Genomic DNA, 18,661 nt, shown 5'->3' with positions numbered 1-18,661 from the left:
CCACACCTCAGAGGTGGGACAAAGTCATTGTTATGCAAGTCCAAGTCGAGTCTGAAGTCATCAAATTCATGACTCGAGTCTGACTCGAGTCCAAGTCACATGACTCGAGTCCACACCTCTGGTAAACACCCTACTGAGGTCGCGACTGTGGAAGCGCTGGGCTCCTCACTCGCACGACGACGACGACGGATCTTGCTCAACCTCACTCGCACGCGGCGGTGGAGAATGGGCATTCACCTTCCACAAACGGACGATCATCACAGAATCGCCGAACCATCACACAACGCGTCGTTGCGTTTTCTCCATTGAAATCTCATTTCTTCTGAACTGCGTTTTGTGTTTAGTTTGTAAAAGCACACAAATAAAATAAGTAACTACTTCATAATAAAGGGATTAAAATTATTTGTATTTATCTCAATTTCAATGGATTATCTAATTAGTCTTGGCCAGTAATAATTAGTTATACACAACATTTCAACGTTATCAAAATCAATTGAGTGTCCTTGTTGACAAACATGTTCTGCCACTGCCGACAGTTGTGTTTGAGATCATTTGATATTTCTTTGGTGGCTTAGTGCGACCTGGAAGCGTATTATTAAAATATATATATATTACAATTCCTTATAGGGGAAACAAATACCAATTAATAACAATTAAATTATTACCAATCTATTATATAATTACAATACCCTCCCCGCCTCAAATCACTGCACCAGATTGGGTTTAATGATGACGTCACCCTGCTGCTGCTCTATTTAAGACCGGGAGCAAGTGGAGGGCTTCAGCATTCTGGCAAATTTTCCCGAATTAGCTGGATGTATTTACCAGCGAACCGTCGTACTCAAAATTGTAAATGATGTTGATTCACTCTTCAACACACCGGTGGGCTAAAGTCGTGGACTATTTGTCTTTTGTCAACGTGACAATTTTTTACTGTTTGGCCGTGTCGGGTGGTGGAGGGTTACGACACATTTATAAATAACGCGATCCCTAACCCATAAACCTTTATTATGAATAATATTGGTCGCGAAAGCCTACGTGTTAAACTAAGCAACTACTTGCAATTATTTCCGTGGGGAAAACAATTTTTGCACGCTTTGAGATGCGCTTCTCGAACGCTCTTCCGAAATTAGAAAGCCGCTGGAGCTACGCACTTTCAAATCATCTCGATTGAAAACTAATTTCTATAGAACTTATTTTTGTGTTTAGTTTGTTGTCTCTTCTCCCGAATCTCCGATTAGCGCGGTTGGCTATGTACGGTGCGAAAGAAGTTCAACAAACATACACACGTGACCGACGAATGCGCCGCCCACGCAGCTTTCGACGACAACGCGACGATTCAAATTCGTTGCTTTTCCCTCCTGCCGTATGAAAGAGAGAGGCAACACACACACAGAGGAGTGATCCAAGCATGCTTTTCTCCTGGGAGATCATGTGAATAACCATCAGAGTTAAATTCAATGGCAGGAACCTAACTTTAAATTGAGAAACTTGATCAGTTATGATATAAAAAGTTCATATTTTCTACCAACACGCATTTAAATACTGAAACAGGAATATTTCTCAACAACTCTGGCTTGCCACCTGATGAGGCTGGTTGTAATTACTGGCAAAATGTCAGCGTTCTCGAATTGTAAATGTTTTGGGTTTACTTTCCAACACATCGGTGTGCTGAATCGGTAACGAATTAGCACGGTTTGTTTAGTGCCAAACCTTACGAATTGGATCTTTCGGGTGGTGGAGGGTTTAACGACACATTCATATGTATGTGAGCTAACCGAAAAAAACACGTATTATGGATAATATTGGTCACGAAAGCCTACGTGCTAAACACATTGAATTGTTTTACAAATATATTTCTTTACGAGCATAAGTTGAATGCTGCCGTAGTGTGATGGTGATCCCCCACTGTGAACTTTTCAACTCAGAGTTTGTAAGTCTAATCTCCCGGACGTGGTGGCTGACAACGATGGTGCACGTTCATTAAATCCCTCCACCCCACCTCTATCCACGCCGAAGTACACATGGGGTTCACCACAGGTGATCGGTAGGCCGCATGTGGGTGGGGTAAAGCGTGGGCACTCCCACCGTGTATCCATGTACAGGGGGGTCCTGATGTCTTGCGGGCGCTGCGGTGGCGAGATGTTAACTACCTCGCCCGGTGTACAGGAGATCGTGGATTAGATCACGACCCTCATGCCTGCTCTATATTTGGAGTTTGCGTGTGTGTCTCTCTCTCTCTCTTCCCGTGGTCGCGTGGATTGTTCACTGGGTCCTCCGGTTTTTCCCTCCACATTTAGAAACACAACGTGCTTTTAGCGTATTTGGCTGCTATACATGTCCACGTGATAAGACACTTCATTGGGCTATCATTTGTGGCCAGGTCGCATTTGAAAAAGAGCTGTATTGCTCAGTGGGCCTTACCTGGTAAAATTAAAAAAATAGTTGCAGTTTTTAATTGACCCCTAACATTTGTTTTTACCTTTTTATATTTATTTCTGTTTTAAATAAATCTTTACATTATCCGCCTGAGGTTTATCCGGTTTGCACCTGAGATTTTGACATATATTAATAATGTATGGATTTTTCCTTAAGCCCAAATTCATTACCGAAAAACAGTAATACATTGTTATTCTTGGAAATGTTTATTACAAGTTGCGTGTTTAAACCAAACAAATATGTGCTCCGGTTAACTCGAAATCCACGTGATCGTCTCTATAGTACAGTAGTTGCATATCTTTACAACAGTGGGCGGAATTTGATTGGTGTTGATTGGCATGGCTCTGCTATCCACTTAGCATATAGATTCTTCTGCTCTGGAGCAGGAACGTGTCATCACTGAGCATGCGCATCTATCAGTCGATCATTAGTATTCGTTCTAAATCGAAAGAGTAAATCTAAATCATCAGTTGTGCTTCATTTTGAGTAATTTATCCGATCACTTATATCTTTACTTCAAATTTCGGTTTTGTTCATTAACAAATTACATTTTCGTAACGTATATACAATTTTAACTTGTATTAGTGTTTTTTGGCATAGAGATGGTTGTATTTTCGTATTATCCGCGATTTTGAATTATCCGCGTCATTAGCGCGGATAATCTAGAGTCGACTGTACGTACAAAATATGTATGTAACATTTTAGAGAATTAAATGGATAGGGGTCATATTCTTACCAAAAAATTACGTTTTAAAGAGTTAAATGCAGGTCACAAACAACTGGACCACCCTGTAATTTAATATTATTCTTTGGTTCTTTCGGTAAAGTCACGTATAAAGATAAAATATTAAATTAAATACTAGCATACGACGTTTCGATTGCAACACAAGCAATCATCATCAGGTATAAATTAAATAGAAACACAAATCTAGTATACTTAGAAATGTAATGTAATACAACAGAGAGTCGGATAACATAACAGTCAACACCCTATCTGGTTGATTACGTTCTTCCTGAGAATGCTAAAAAATTTAATATTACTTTTTAGAGACTTAAATGGGAGTCACAAGACATCTGGACTACCCTGCACTTACAAAAAATGATTACGTTTTAGATCATTTAATTGGGGTCACAATACATCTGGACCGCCCTGTACAGCACTCCCATATTGGGCTTGCTAATGCTACGTTATTTACCTTCTGAGAGCTCGTCAAACTGGGAGCAAGCCAGCCGGTCTCATTTCTACTCCGGTTCAGTGATTTTCCAGGGAATGATCACGCCGCCCCTGTCCGGCCTTGCCCAACTTTGCACCGTGCCGCCTTGCGCCGGACAAAATAAAACACTCGAAAGAAGCCGCCGTTCAAGATGAGGCTCAATCTTGCAAATGAGCACCACGCGTCCGTGGCTCGAGCCTGGCAGAGGTGCACCTCGTTGTCAGATGGTTAAGGGGAAGATTGTGGTCATCTGTCAGCTCTGCTCTGTGATGCCAGGACACCCTCGTAATTGCTCTATCTCTTCTGGCGGAGTAAATATTGACCGAAGTGACTTTCACTCTGTGGTTCTTATTAAAAAGAATGACGCAGAGTGGCCTTTGAAATGTTCTTGAGCTTTTGGGTAAGCAAGTCTTAACACGGACTTTTTTTTGCATTGAAACTCAAAGCGAGCCCAGCACAAAGCGCTGACGGCAGTGCGGTGTCGGAGTGAACGACATTGTCAGCCGAGGGCTTGAGGCAATCGTTCAGGTGGTGCTCCAATATTTGATTTGTCTCGCACGGTCACACCACGCATAGCGACTGGAGTGCTCAAACGGCAAACATTAATTATTTTTATTTATGGGGCCTCTTTACCCATCCGAGCAATGAACCAGGTGTTAGAATGTTTAAACACCAAACAGATACCTCATGTTTAATACTGCAAAAAAGGTCCCATCGATATAATGGCTCGACCCGAGCTATACGTGTTCTGATACTCGCGTTGTCTTTGCGCTGTTCGCCTTCTAGCGGTCTCTGTCTGTCACTTGTGAGACGAGGCCATAAAGAAGGCTGTCTCCGGTGTCGGCCAAACAGTTTCAAAGGCAATGCCATCTATTATCAGAGCATGTTTAGTGTGCATGTTCACCACAAGTAAGTGTGGTTAGTGCACACTTGATGCCTGTGAAAGGTTTCTATTTGCTGTTTAAACATCTTAACACCTGCTGTTTCATTGCCAGAAAGGGTAAAATCTTGATTTGAAGCTTTCGTGACTGCAGGAATCCATACTCGTTGGTTCTTTCGGTAAAGCCACATAAATAACCTCTTGTTGTAACAGCTCCCTCGCTGTGTCAGTAGTTCCACTGCTGGATTATTGTTTTCCGCCTGAGGACGACCGCTTGTGTTGCGATCGACACGTGATTTACTATAATTTTTCTACCTACGTGACTTTACTGAAAGAACCAAAGAGTATAAAAATGGTGAAACCTATTCTTACTTTTCATCACTAATGCTTTCGTTCACCTAACAGCACTGCCGTTGGATGTCGGCGAACGTGCGCGCACCCAGCTTGAACGCAAGTGTTGCCACCTTATTTACACCTTCCCCTTATTCGCCCCAACCCGGTAAGACAGCTCTACTCGTCTACCTCGTTACCACTGTGGTCCGACGACGATGACAACAACATCGACACAAACGGGCCAAATGAAATTAAAGTAGAGCGTGGAGCGTGTACGAAAGCATCTTCATACCAAACATTTTTTTCACCGCGTTTCAAATAAGGGTTTTGGTTATTTTACACTTGTTGGTGGTGGTTGTCAAGGGGGGGCGACTCGTAGCTTTGGCCACGAGGGGGGGGGGGGTAAGGCACCCCCAGCCTGCCCCACGTTCGTTCTGCTACCGACTGATCACAGTACAGGGACTCCTCTACTTACGAATTAGTTACGTTCCAGAGGTCTGTTCGTAAGTCGATTTGTTCGTAAGTCCTAACTTTACTCCCGTCGATTCCAAACATGTACGGCATGCACACTAACACGGGGAATCTATTTAAGAGTTGTATTATCTCCTGTAGACGTAACTCCCAATTGTTCTTCACGTTCTGCAGAGGTCGATGCCACCACCGCCATCTATTGCGCGACAGTTGAACTTACGACTTTAAGTCCGAACAGGCAACTGGACATACGGACAGGTTTTTGCGTATCTCTGAAAGTTTGTAAGTCGGATGTTCGTAAGTAGAGGAGTCCCTGTACAAGGGCGTCGTGGTGGGGGGTGAACAGAAACCCCGCGATCGGTACGTCAAGGGGCTTAACCACGGGGGGTGGGGGGGGTGGAGATTCGGACTCTCTGCGCCACCCAAATGGGCACTGCGAGCGAGAATGTGAGGAGAGTCGATATGAGGAGGGGAGGATGATGGGAAAGGGGTGTTGGGAAAGAGTGTGAAGGAGGGGAGGGGGGGTTATGAACACAGACGACGGGCTGAAGGTCGTGTCTGTGTGTAGTAGTAGCGGCAGGGGTATCACTTGCCACCTCCCTCTTTCTGCGTCTGAACAAACGGCAGGAGGCTTGAATCTGCCTCACTGCCAAGCACCAACCAATAGTTTATTCAACAGCAGCGATAAGGCGGTGGCGATGGGGAAAGACGTCAAAGTTAAAGGCGCAGGTCCCGCTATATAAACTTGCTCACTGACAGAGGTTCAAGTTCATGTCATTAGGTACAGCCCTGTGAGCCATTCGGCTCTTGAATCGGGTGCAACCGCAACAAACAAAAAACATGAACAAAAAAACATCATAAAGTGAATATGTGACTGAGTGCAAACAGAAAATCCAAGAAAAGACAGAAAAATATTGCAGAAAAAACACCGTACACCAACGCTGTGTGCAAAAATCCCAATGGGGTGCAAGTAAAACAACAACAACAACAACCTCGGTTTTACCCTGGCCGACGCGACCTGCCGAGTGACTCAGAGTGGTGGACCCACGCGCACGGCTGGGCGGGACAATTTGAACAACTCGGACCATTGGTTCGCCTGCCACTCCGGGAGATTGAACCTGCTACCTCTGAATGTGCCGAGCCCGGCATGCTTACCGCTCCACTGCGACAGATTTACTTGCGAAGTATGCGTGGATTTTGTGCACAAACAAGCCAAGTATTAACGACTGTACAATGTCCACATGCTGTCCGTTCGTCGGAAGTCCACCGCTATTAAAACACATTCCTGCGGAGGGAGCTGGTAGGAACGTTGGGTTGCTCGGTCAATGGCCAGGGTCAACGACGGCGTGGTGTATTCCGCAAATATGCCCGACTGTGAGGGCGGGCACAAGCCGGTGTGAGTAGGTTAAACGTTGAGTTTTAGAAGAACACCATGCGGTGACCAGCCCCTCCCCACCCAGCCCCACCCCTCCCACCTCCCACCCAACCCCACCCTCCCCACCCAGCCCCACCCTCCCCACCCAGCCCCTTCCCACCCTCCCCACCCAGCCCCTCCCTCCCCACCCAGCCCCTCCCTGCACGACGGACGGACGGACACAAGAATCCCCTGTGGGCTGGTGTAACCAGGAGGTTCCTACCAATAATAGTCGTCAGGATGCTGTGAACTGCATCCCCAGCCAAGATGGCTGATGAGAGCTCAATGCTAACCCAAGCAGGTTACCGCTCAGACCCCCCGCTCTCCTGCCCTCTCACCGCTGATTTTGGCGGAAAACCAACATCAGATTCACCGCAGTGATGCTGCTAAGCAGCGAGGCAGTGAGAAACGTACTGAAGTAAAAGCGTTACTTCTTGCTGAGGGTTGGAGCTGGAGTCGCAGATTAAAAGCAACCCACATGCACGACATGTCCACGTTCATTGGTGTGTGTCCGTTGACATCCGAGTACACTGATTTTCTTAATTTTTAAACAACGTGCAAGCTACCGAACCGGACATACGCTTGGCACTTCGTAAGTGCTGCACTCCCAATTGTCAGTTTCGCACAACTCTTCGGGAGGACACTGGCAACTGACGCGCGTGCTCGTGCCATGGGTCGCGTTGACTTTGGGTGTGCTTCTGGATTTTTGAGGGCCGATGGTTCTGGATCCAATTGAAAACTTGCGTGCAAAGAGCTCGGCACCTGGGAAAGGGCCACGGTGGTTTATGTCGGACGCTCAATGCACACTTTATAAAAACGCTTCTGAATAACAAGTGACAAGAATTCGCATTTCCCCGGGGGTGCCCCGGATGACGCCCTCTCTCACTAAACGGGGAGCTCAGAAAATATGCCGTCACACGGCAGGGCCATTTCATTTTTAAAACCTCCTTTTATGCCATTCATTTTGAGAAATAATTGTACCCGGATTTCATTTGGATCTTAGAATACAAGGCAGTAGGCCGGCTCTTTTGTGCGTGTGTTTGTGAACTGATTGGATTGTGGAACTCACATTGTCGTGCGTGAAGGCCACACTGTGTGTGTGTGTTACGGAGAGCTGCAGTGTCGCAGTTGGCGACCCGACTTCGAGTCCCGCTCACGGCCACCACCAGTGACGATTATCTGAACCGGTCCTGGGCCTCCCCTAGGTCGACTCAGCCTCAAATGAGTACCTGGTGCGGTGTGTAAACATCGCCACTAGGGAGACAAAGGCGGCCGAGCGTGGTGCTGGTCACCCACCCCCTCGTGTGCCGTTTCCGGCCTTCATGGATGCTGCTCGCTAACAGCACTTGCCCCTATAGTCTGATACAGACGACACGAGGGACCTTTGTCTTTGTTATCGGGCTAGCAGTGCTGAGACGAGCAGCGGGCACGCAAGACGCAGACAGCCACAGACTCTTCTCTGCTGCAGGAAACCCTATTGCAAGTTGAGGATGGCTTTACATTCATTGCTTTGCTTTGCTCCGGTTGGCAAAGGGCGGCACAGATCATTGTGCAGCTTGGATGCCGAAGTCGTAGATTATGCAAATGACATCTTATTTTTAACTGCGACAAAAATGCAATACTGTATGCAAGCTAACACAGAGACTTAATTTTAGGATGAATTGGTCTTCCAGTGTTTGAGTAGTCCGTGTGCAATGTGCACGTCATGCCTCGACACCATTCATTGGTAATTCTGAGCATTCTTCCCAAGAGAACCAAGGGAATGCATCCAAAATTACATACACAGCGTTGTGTATGTGATGTTACACACACAGCGCTGTGTATGTGATGTTACACACACAGCGCTGTGTATGTAATGTTACACAACGCTGTGTATGTGATGTTACACAACGCTGTGTATGTGATGTTACACACACACACTGTGTATGTGATGTTGGATGTATTACCATGGTTAAAATGCACCATTCGCAGTTGACCACATTGCGACTGATGCTGACGGTTGTGTGCCTGTTGGATCTTTGCAGCGCCCTTGAGTTGTGTTTCAGCAACAGCCGTGCTGATTATTACAACAGTTTTATTCCAGGAGCAAAGACAACGTTGTTTCTGTTCATCTTACGTTCATTTGTTTTCATTGCGCCATCCCTTGTTAAGTAGCTAAAGTAGCTACAAAGCGCCGTTTGTTCGCAATCTAAAACGTTACCCCAATTAAAAGGTGAATACAACTTTTACTAATTGTTTCTTTCATGAACTCAGAGATAAAACATTTGCGGAAGCAGAAACATATGCAAGGGGGGGGGGGATTTTAATAAAATGTTACTTTTAATTAGGCCATTCGGTAAGAAGAGGTGAATTAAGACGCGCACGGAGCACACGGCGGAGTTGCGTGCGGTCCGCTCCGGAGCGAGAGAAAGCACGTGCCGCTTAATAAGTGTGACGAGGAGAGCGCGTGTCACGTGATGAGTGTGACGAGGAGAGCACGTGTCACGTGATGAGTGTGACGAGGAGAGCACGTGTCACGTGATGAGTGTGACGAGGAGAGCACGTGTCACGTGATGAGTGTGACGAGGAGAGCACGTGTCACGTGATGAGTGTGACGAGGAGAGCACGTGTCACGTGATGAGTGTGACGAGGAGAGCACGTGTCACGTGATGAGTGTGACGAGGAGAGCACGTGTCACGTGATGAGTGTGACGAGGAGAGCACGTGTCACGTGATGAGTGTGACGAGGAGAGCACGTGTCACGTGATGAGTGTGACGAGGAGAGCACGTGTCACGTGATGAGTGTGACGAGGAGAGCACGTGTCACGTGATGAGTGTGACGAGGAGAGCGCGTGTCACGTGATGAGTGTGACGAGGAGAGCGCGTGTCACGTGATGAGTGTGACGAGGAGAGCACGTGTCAGGTGATGAGTGTGACGAGGAGAGCACGTGTCACGTGATGAGTGTGACGAGGAGAGCACGTGTCACGTGATAAGTGTGACGAGGAGAGCACGTGTCACGTGATGAGTGTGACGAGGAGAGCACGTGTCACGTGATGAGTGTGACGAGGAGAGCACGTGTCACGTGATGAGTGTGACGAGGAGAGCACGTGTCACGTGATGAGTGTGACGAGGAGAGCGCGTGTCACGTGATGAGTGTGACGAGGAGAGCGCGTGTCACGTGATGAGTGTGACGAGGAGAGCACGTGTCACGTGATGAGTGTGACGAGGAGAGCGCGTGTCACGTGATGAGTGTGACGAGGAGAGCACGTGTCACGTGATGAGTGTGACGAGGAGAGCGCGTGTCACGTGATGAGTGTGACGAGGAGAGCACGTGTCACGTGATGAGTGTGACGAGGAGTGTACGTGTCACGTGATGAGTGTGACGAGGAGAGCACGTGTCACGTGATGAGTGTGACGAGGAGAGCACGTGTCACGTGATGAGTGTGACGAGGAGAGCACGTGCCACGTGATGAGTGTGACGAGGAGAGCACGTGTCACGTGATGAGTGTGACGAGGAGAGCACGTGTCACGTGATGAGTGTGACGAGGAGAGCACGTGTCACGTGATGAGTGTGACGAGGAGAGCACGTGCCACGTGATGAGTGTGACGAGGAGAGCACGTGTTACGTGATGAGTGTGACGAGGAGAGCACGTGTCACGTGATGAGTGTGACGAGGAGAGCACGTGCCACGTGATGAGTGTGACGAGGAGAGCACGTGTCACGTGATGAGTGTGACGAGGAGAGCACGTGTCACGTGATGAGTGTGACGAGGAGAGCACGTGTCACGTGATGAGTGTGACGAGGAGAGCACGTGTCACGTGATGAGTGTGACGAGGAGAGCACGTGTCACGTGATGAGTGTGACGAGGAGAGCACGTGCCACGTGATGAGTGTGACGAGGAGAGCACGTGTCACGTGATGAGTGTGACGAGGAGAGCACGTGTCACGTGATGAGTGTGACGAGGAGAGCACGTGTCACGTGATGAGTGTGACGAGGAGAGCACGTGTCACGTGATGAGTGTGACGAGGAGAGCACGTGTCACGTGATGAGTGTGACGAGGAGAGCACGTGTCACGCTATAACTACAGGCGCGCTCGGTGATGTCACGCCTCCCGCTTCACCGGGCCACGCGGCACCCAAGCACACGGTGATTACGCAACGAAACGAGATTAATGGGGTTGGGGGTTGGTTTCTAACCCAAGATTTAAATTCCACCGTCAGTTTTAATGCGTTGTATACCTTTTTATGCATCCGTAAATCACTCTCTGTGCGTATTACTAATTAAACGCCACCCCAATTTAAACGACGATCCTTTTACCAACGCGACATCCCCCCCCCGCATTTGAATGATGTAATAGACCCCCCCCCACAGCCCCCCTTTAATAGACCGAACGCATCGAGTTCATAGGGCCCCGTGGAGAAGGCTGTTGTCCTGTTGTTGTTTCTGTTTGTATCACCCAGAGCTTTGTTATGAGGGGGGAGGGGCTACGTTCTTGGGTACAACAAAAACCTGATTTTAAAAATATATTACAAAAATATTCTCCCCCCTCAATTCTCAATCCGCCAATGGATGAAAGACCTGTCAGGCCACGCACCGTAGCGGTCACGTCGTCGTTGTTGTTGTTGTTGTTTGTGACCATACTTCACCACGCTTGGTCCGTACGGGCCACCGGGGTTCATGAGACCGCTTCGTCATGGGCCACATTTTTGGCAAAATTTGAGTATTATCCACAAGTGAGTTAAGTAAAATATATATATACATAGCAACTATATTCGTGCGTGCGTACATATGTCCTGGAGCTCATGTGTTGAGTGAGCTGATCGTTACCCCAGTGTCTGCATAAACAGACGAACCCTCCACACCATGTGCTTGTCATGGGAAATGGCCTCATCATGATCAGGTGTATAGCTTGCCTATACTCGTAAATAGTCAGAGATATAAATTCATTCTGAAATCCACTGATTCATTGAGAATTGGTTAACAGTGTAAAATAATAGATTTCACAAGCGCACAAAGATGTGCATGCATGTACAAAAGCGCACTGCGTTATCCACACCACCAGCTTCAGAAGAACTGCACGTGTGGCCATTTTGTCGTTTTAGACCACTGATCATCTCAAGCCGCGATGGCGAGATGTTAACTACCTCGTCTGGTACACAGGAGGTCGTCCGCTCGATCCCGACCCTGACACCTGCTGCTGTATATTTGTAGTTTGCGTGTTCTCCCCGTGGTCGCGTGCATTTTTATCCGGATCCTCCAGGGTTTTTTCCCTCCGCATTTAGAAACGTGCGTTTAGAGCATTTGGCTGCAAAAAAAATCCACGTGATAAGCCACTTCTTTAAGCTCTCATTTGTGGCCAGCTTGCTTCCGAATATAAGAACTACGTAGCTCAGTGGGCCTTCACTGGTAAAACACAAAAAAAATATTTCAGTTAATTTCAGAGCGGCCGGAAGTTATGTACAGGTTTGAGTTTGTGCGTGAAAACAACAATGGCATGTGTCCTCTCATCCCACTCTCCTCCAGCCCACACACTCCGCTGTGGTAAATGGCAGCAGCACCCTCAATCCACGCTGCGTATGTGGTTTTTTTGCGGTGCGAAACCCTCTGTGCCGTAACTAAATACGCAAACCATAAATAGTGATGTTGCTTGGCATTTAAATATCTGGATATTGCTTTAAAGTTCAATTTATATTCTCTTAAGCAAATTAAATTGGGGATGGGGGGAGTACGCCTCGAGTCTAATAAATATGCTGAAGTCACTTACACAAGGCGAGTGTGTGAAGCAGCTTGTGAAACAATTGCGATTGTTTTTTCTCCTAAAGTTTCACCACTGAATAATTTTAGCGAAATACATGTCAAAATGTGATTGCAGCTCGCTTCGTTTTAACAACAGCAACGCGCGGTTGCAGAACACATGTTCATGACATCATAAATTACCCAGAGTTTTAATAGACTGTTAAAGAATATACTGTAAACCTCATGGTGGAGATTTCACATCATGTTTCATAAGTCACTGCCACAATTGATGACGGCCAGGAAACACTGGCTTTGCTCGTAAATGTTGGCATTTATTTTAATTAATGAATTGCAGAATAAGAATGCAAGATGTTGCTGCAAGTATTGAGAATAGAGTCGCTGCTTCGTGTGACGAATAACGACCGGTGCCAATGATGAGCGTGTTACTGTGAAGGTCTGAGTTGATTGCCTTTCGTCGGCAAACCTACGGCGTTGCAACCGCTCTGCAGCCTTTCGCAGTTGTCATTGCATCGTGATGGCAGGAAAATGATGTATTACAGTCTTATATATATATATTTGGAGGTGACCTCGTTGGTTGAGAGAATAGGCGGTGTCAGAGCAATTTCCTAACTAAACTAAACTTTTTATTCTACAAGGTAAGGCCCACTGAGCTATATAATTATTTTTGAGAAGTGTCCTGGGCACAGATGATAGCTCAACGAAGTGGCTTATCGTGTGGAAATGTATAACAGCCAAATTCTGTACTCTCAACACGTGTTTCTAAATGTGGAGGCAAAAACAGGAGGACGCGGAGAAAAATCCTCGCGACCATGGGGGTTGGGATCAAACCTACGCCCTCCTGTATACCAAGCGAGGCAGTTAACATTTCGCCACCATGGCAGAGATGCTAGATTCGGATCCTGGCCTGCCGTGCATGGCAAACGGCACACTCGAGCACAGCAGCAGCAGCAGCAGCGAGACTTGAATGAGTGGCCTCTGGTGTTGGACGAGAGAAGCTTTTGTTGCGGCTTCAGAAGTACATGTTTGGTGTCGCCTTCGAGTGCTTGTTCTTCCGCCGTGTGATGCCCTGCCTTGCGAGGGGAGCCTGAAGGATGGTTCTTTGTGACATTACTCCGAAAGTACATTTGGGAACAATCGTTCTGGATGAGAGACGCCTTTTGAAGTGACTTTAGAAGTAGTTCTTTGGTGTCACTTTCTAAGGGCCCTTCTCCGAGATTGCTGTCTCCAAGGGGCTCTGGGAGCCCTTTGTCTCGTCACTCAATAACTCCGCTCGTAAATTATGAATAATAATTTCTGTTGAATAACACTTCGTATTGACAATGACAAAGACTGTTTAGTTGACGGACTAAAAGAGCTTTAAAAGTGTACTGTGTTTGTAAAATTAGCAGTGAACGTAATACCATTACCAACATTGTTTTACGGAGGCTACGTTAAACAACTACAGAAAATTAACCCGTAAAAACAATTTTTTTCACTATAAATCCTTTATATGCGTGGCATCGGGGCGACTAGAGTCCTCTCGTCCTCTGGCTTGAGATGGCTGCCACCTATGGGTCAGATGATTGTCTGCCACCATTAAGCAATTGGTAATTAAATATTTTTAAAAAATTCCCTAAAAAGTGTAAAATTTTCGAAAATTTTTTTCACGAAAATTAATTGTCACGCACAACGAGTCTGTGTGCAAAATGTCAGCTCGATTGGATCACGGGAAGTGGGTTAAAAACGACCGAAAGATTTGCACGGTCGTAAGCAAGCAAGCAAGCACGCAAGCAAGTGAACTTAATATAAAGGATTTTAAAAAAGCGGTTTGCGACTTCCATAGAAAAACCAAAGTAAAAAAAAATAGTTTCCCAGAATGTTAATGGCAATAGGTCTCCATGGAATTCCCATGAGATAAATCACAAAACTCTCCTTTTTTGCGAGACGTTTCCCGAGCAATCCCCCATTTGCCTTCACCCCCACTGTCATCGTGCTTCGGTGATCCGTGAGACGCATGGGCAATCGGCAAACGCAAGCGCACCGCGTCAATATTCACACATGCATCCGTTATCCGTGACGATTGTGCGTGCACAATAATACATTGCATCGCAACAATGGAATTCCTTTTTAAAATGCATATTTACGTAAATATTTTTTTGGTGTTTATTTAAAACGTCAATGACAGACGCGTGTGACTATGATGGTAAATGTGTACTTTACATTGACTTTACTTGATGGATAGCGCGCTGGTAATATTCGTTGTAATAATGCCAACACCTTTTTTTTCATCGTGCCAAGAAAAGTATATTGCTTTTAGTCATCTATTCTTGAATCATCAAGCAATGAAAGACACGTTAATAAAAAAAAATACTGAGCAGAAAAATCGGGCGAAGTCAATGGCTCTCACATCTCTTTATCTTGTGATTGGTTGCTCGGAGCCTCTGGTTGGTTATTAAAGTTCAATAAGAGATCGCGCTTGGGCATTTCATTGTGTCTTATTGATGATGACCACAATTATCAGTGGCACTGCTGAACGTTTAAATCAATATCTCACGGCACTCGTTTCATTGACAAACTGCGCGATTGGGGGGCCATGAGACCCAAGCTGTGGCCCATGTCGTAAAAACCCCACAGAGAGACGTAAGATAGATTTATATAGAGACTCATCGAGACAGAGAGAGAGACCCATAGACGCATAGAGATACATTAAAAGACAAGCCACCGCAGGAGTGTGATTGTAGCCATACAACCAAACTATGGATCGTATCGTAAACCACTCTAGCCCTGTGCTCTCTCCAAAGAGGAGGAGCAAAACTACATGAGCCCTATCGTTCTTTCGGTAAAGTCACGTAGGGTAGAAAAATAAAATAAAATAATAAATAATAGATCACGACGTTTCGATCGCAACACAAGCGGTCGTTCTCAGGTGGGAAAAATAATCCAGCAGTAGAACTGCTGAGCCAGGAAGAAGACAGCGAGAGAGTTGTTACAACAAGAGGTTATATGTGTTGGCGAAGGGCAAGCAAGATGATGTCTACACGAGCTCTCTATCTCTCTCACGCAGCCCTATCGTCGTGGCCAGCAGACCTCGACGTCGCCGTTGAGTTCCTGAACACGTGCTGCCGTCATGGGCAGGAATAACGTTGACAAACTTAGAGCAACTGGCTCTATGTAGAGCAGGGTGTATGCGTGGCTGTACATCATCCACGAAGACAAAGAACCTCTCGCATCTCTAGGGGAGGCCCAAGACCGGTTGAGATAATGGGCATTGGTACTGGGCAGTGAGCGGGAATCGCACTCGGGTTGCCGAGTTCGTAGCGCAGCGTACTAACCACTCCACTGCATCACACAAAAACAAAGACAAAGATCTCCCGTATAGCCTGAACAGACTGTTGGGGCAAGTGCTGTTCTCAAGCACCTATGAAGGCCAACACGGCACACGAGGGGTTGGGTTGCCAGCACCATGCCCGGCCGCCTTTGTCTCCCCAAGTGACGATGTTTACACACTGCACGGGGTACTAACTTGAGGCCGAGTCGACCTAGGGGAGGCCCACGACCGGTTCGGATAATCGTCACAGGTGTTAGCCGTGAGCGGGAATCGAAACCCCGATCGCTAGCTTTGTAGTGCAGCGTGCTAACCGCTACACTACCGCATCACGCACACACACACACGTATACACACACACAGACGCATCACACACACGCACGTATACACACACACACGCGCACACACACGCACACACAGACACACACCTGTGCGCGTGAGTCGTCCCTCGTGCATGGCAACGTCTTATCTGAATGTATCACGCACAGGCCTCCTTAACTCGCCATTCGTTTCGGCATGACTGTAGAAAACGCGCCCCTGAAATGATTTTCCCCTAAACTGATGTCTCGGAATGAGTCTCAGAATATCTGCAAAATCTTTAACCTTTTTTTAAATGTTCAATCGTTCCTCAGAATGCTCATGGTTCCGATTCATGCTCTTGCGCAGCAGTCGCAAGAACTCCAAACTTTGTCAAATATTTACGTTTCCGTCGCAAATTGTGTATACAACACACTTTGTAGTGTCAAAATATCCACCGCTACCTCTTGCTGCTCATTTGCCTTCTCTTCTGTAACATCTAGGTCATGATCAAATGTACACCGGCAGCCCTGTGTATCCTCGTCTTTGAAACAGATGTACAATGTTAACTCCAGGTACAATGCAAGCTAAGGGTATTACAGATAACCAGCCTATTGCCCCTGCAAAACGTAAGAATGATAGTATTGAAATATTGTTTTTTTTTATTCCAGGACAGTTAACTTACCATTTAAATATACGATCTATTTAAGAAATAGTTAAATCCACAATTATAAATATGCCATGGTCCTTCTTAAGCAGGTTAGGTTCACAATGGCACTCCACCCATTGCAAACTGAATGGCATCCAAACCCTTTTGCATTAATGCGATCGATTCTAATTTTTTGCCAATATTTTCCCACCTGCAACATTTTTCCAGAAAATTTCACTCAATAACCCTTCGTGAATCGCGTCCCATGGCTCTGTGGAAACCTGAAATATCGGCCCATCTTTTACAACTTTTGCAGCCAGCCTGTATTACCTGCATGGGGCATTTGTGATGTGTCCTTGTATTTCCCATTAATTCCATATGTCCCAAATACCTGATTTCAATTTTACCTGCAGGACATAGTTTGCATAAGCTTAACTGCAACCTACGTCACTGTAGATTATCACGATTCAAATTAATGTGTTGTGCAGAAAGGCTGCTTCTGACCTTTGTTGAAGGATACTTGTTCATATGTCTATTATTTCCTGGCAGTTGCACTCTTTTCAGACACAATATTATAAAATCAGTGTCTCTGCAAACTCATGAATTGGGTGCCGAGGTCACCCTTTTCAAATGTATAATTGCATGAGTTGCATGCTAAAGAGATATACTTCTTGGTTCCCGTTTGCATATGCGTGTTGAACTTCTTCTGTATGTATGTTGTATGTATGTTGTATGTATTTTGAGACTTCTTTCGCACCGTACATAGCCAACCGCACTAATCGGAGGTGCGGGGGAAGTACAACAAATGAAACGCAAAAAGTGGTTCTCAAGAAATGAGTTTTTTTCGTATAGATGATTTAAAAGTCCATAGCTCTGGTAGTATCCTAATGTCGGGAGGAAGAGCGTTCCAGACGGCCACAGAACTTTCGCAACGTATGTAGCCAACCGTGATAATCGGAGGTGCGAAATCGGTCATTGCATATCTGCTCAGAGCATTAGATACGTGAAAGAACATCAACTGTATGCAAAGGATAAATACGAATGAGTGTATGGAAGAAAATCAAAATGGTGGTTGTAGTTGTATTCATGTCTGCCTCAGTAATGCTGTTCCCGGTGGCCGTGATCCCTGATGACAACTGTGGGGCTGGCATTCACAGTGACGAAGGCGATGGTGATGAATGTCGTAAATCGATACTGTCATCATCATCATCCATCACCTTCATTCTCATTTCTAGTCATCATCATCTTACATCATCATCACCATCGAAGTTGTCATTCGGCACCCTGCGGATTGCACGCCTCGCGACATTTGACGATGGTTCGTGATATTTGAGCAGTGGAGCAAGAACATGCGGTAGAACCTGGACATTTCTACGCTCGGGAAAATTGCGGATAAGGGTCCCCCCTCCCTCCTGCTGAAACTCCACGACGGTCGCACGCGGTCCCCCATCCCCCCCCCCCCAGCGAGCGCGATGTTCCTATGCCGCAGTTTAAATCGTCGTCGCCTCTCTCCTCTTCTCTCACATTCCCCCAGTTTTGCAGAGCAGCGCGTGCGGCAACCCGGGCGCTCCGGCGCACGGCACCGTGCACGGCGCCGGCTTCGGCGTGGGCGACGCCGTCCGCTACGGCTGCGTGCCGGGCTACGTGCTGGAGGGGCACGCCGTGCTCACGTGCGTCTCCGGCGCCGAAAGCCTCGCCTCCTGGGACTTCCCCGTGCCGCACTGCAAGGGTGAGTTCCCCCTTCCCCACCCCCGGGCTCGGCTCTCGCTCGGAGACGCTCGCACGCGCGTGCGCTCGCGCCCTCTCCTCCGACGCGCGGTGCAGAGCCCCGCCGGGGGGCCGTGCCGAGCCGACCCTGGCGCGGATGAAGAGCCGCCGGGTTGTTCGCGAGTGGACGGTAGCGATGGGTAGGCCGCAGCCAATT

General features: G+C 47.0%; 1 protein-coding gene across 1 annotated transcript in view; it reads left to right on the top strand.

Moving 5' to 3' along the window:
* The window catches only part of LOC133353013 (CUB and sushi domain-containing protein 3-like), a 639,938-nt gene that overhangs the window by 300,671 nt on the left and 320,606 nt on the right, over positions 1–18,661 (top strand). The window contains exon 4 of the mRNA XM_061569078.1: positions 18,272–18,466. Coding sequence (XP_061425062.1) covers positions 18,272–18,466 — 195 coding nt within the window. The remainder of the gene's footprint in view (positions 1–18,271; positions 18,467–18,661) is intronic.

This window comes from Lethenteron reissneri, chromosome 42 (genome assembly GCF_015708825.2).
Source record: "Lethenteron reissneri isolate LAM-NWPU_2019-01 chromosome 42, ASM1570882v1, whole genome shotgun sequence".
Lineage (NCBI taxonomy): Eukaryota > Metazoa > Chordata > Hyperoartia > Petromyzontiformes > Petromyzontidae > Lethenteron > Lethenteron reissneri.
The sequence above is the reverse complement of the archived record's forward strand: the minus strand, read 5'-3'. Positions and strand labels throughout refer to the sequence as shown.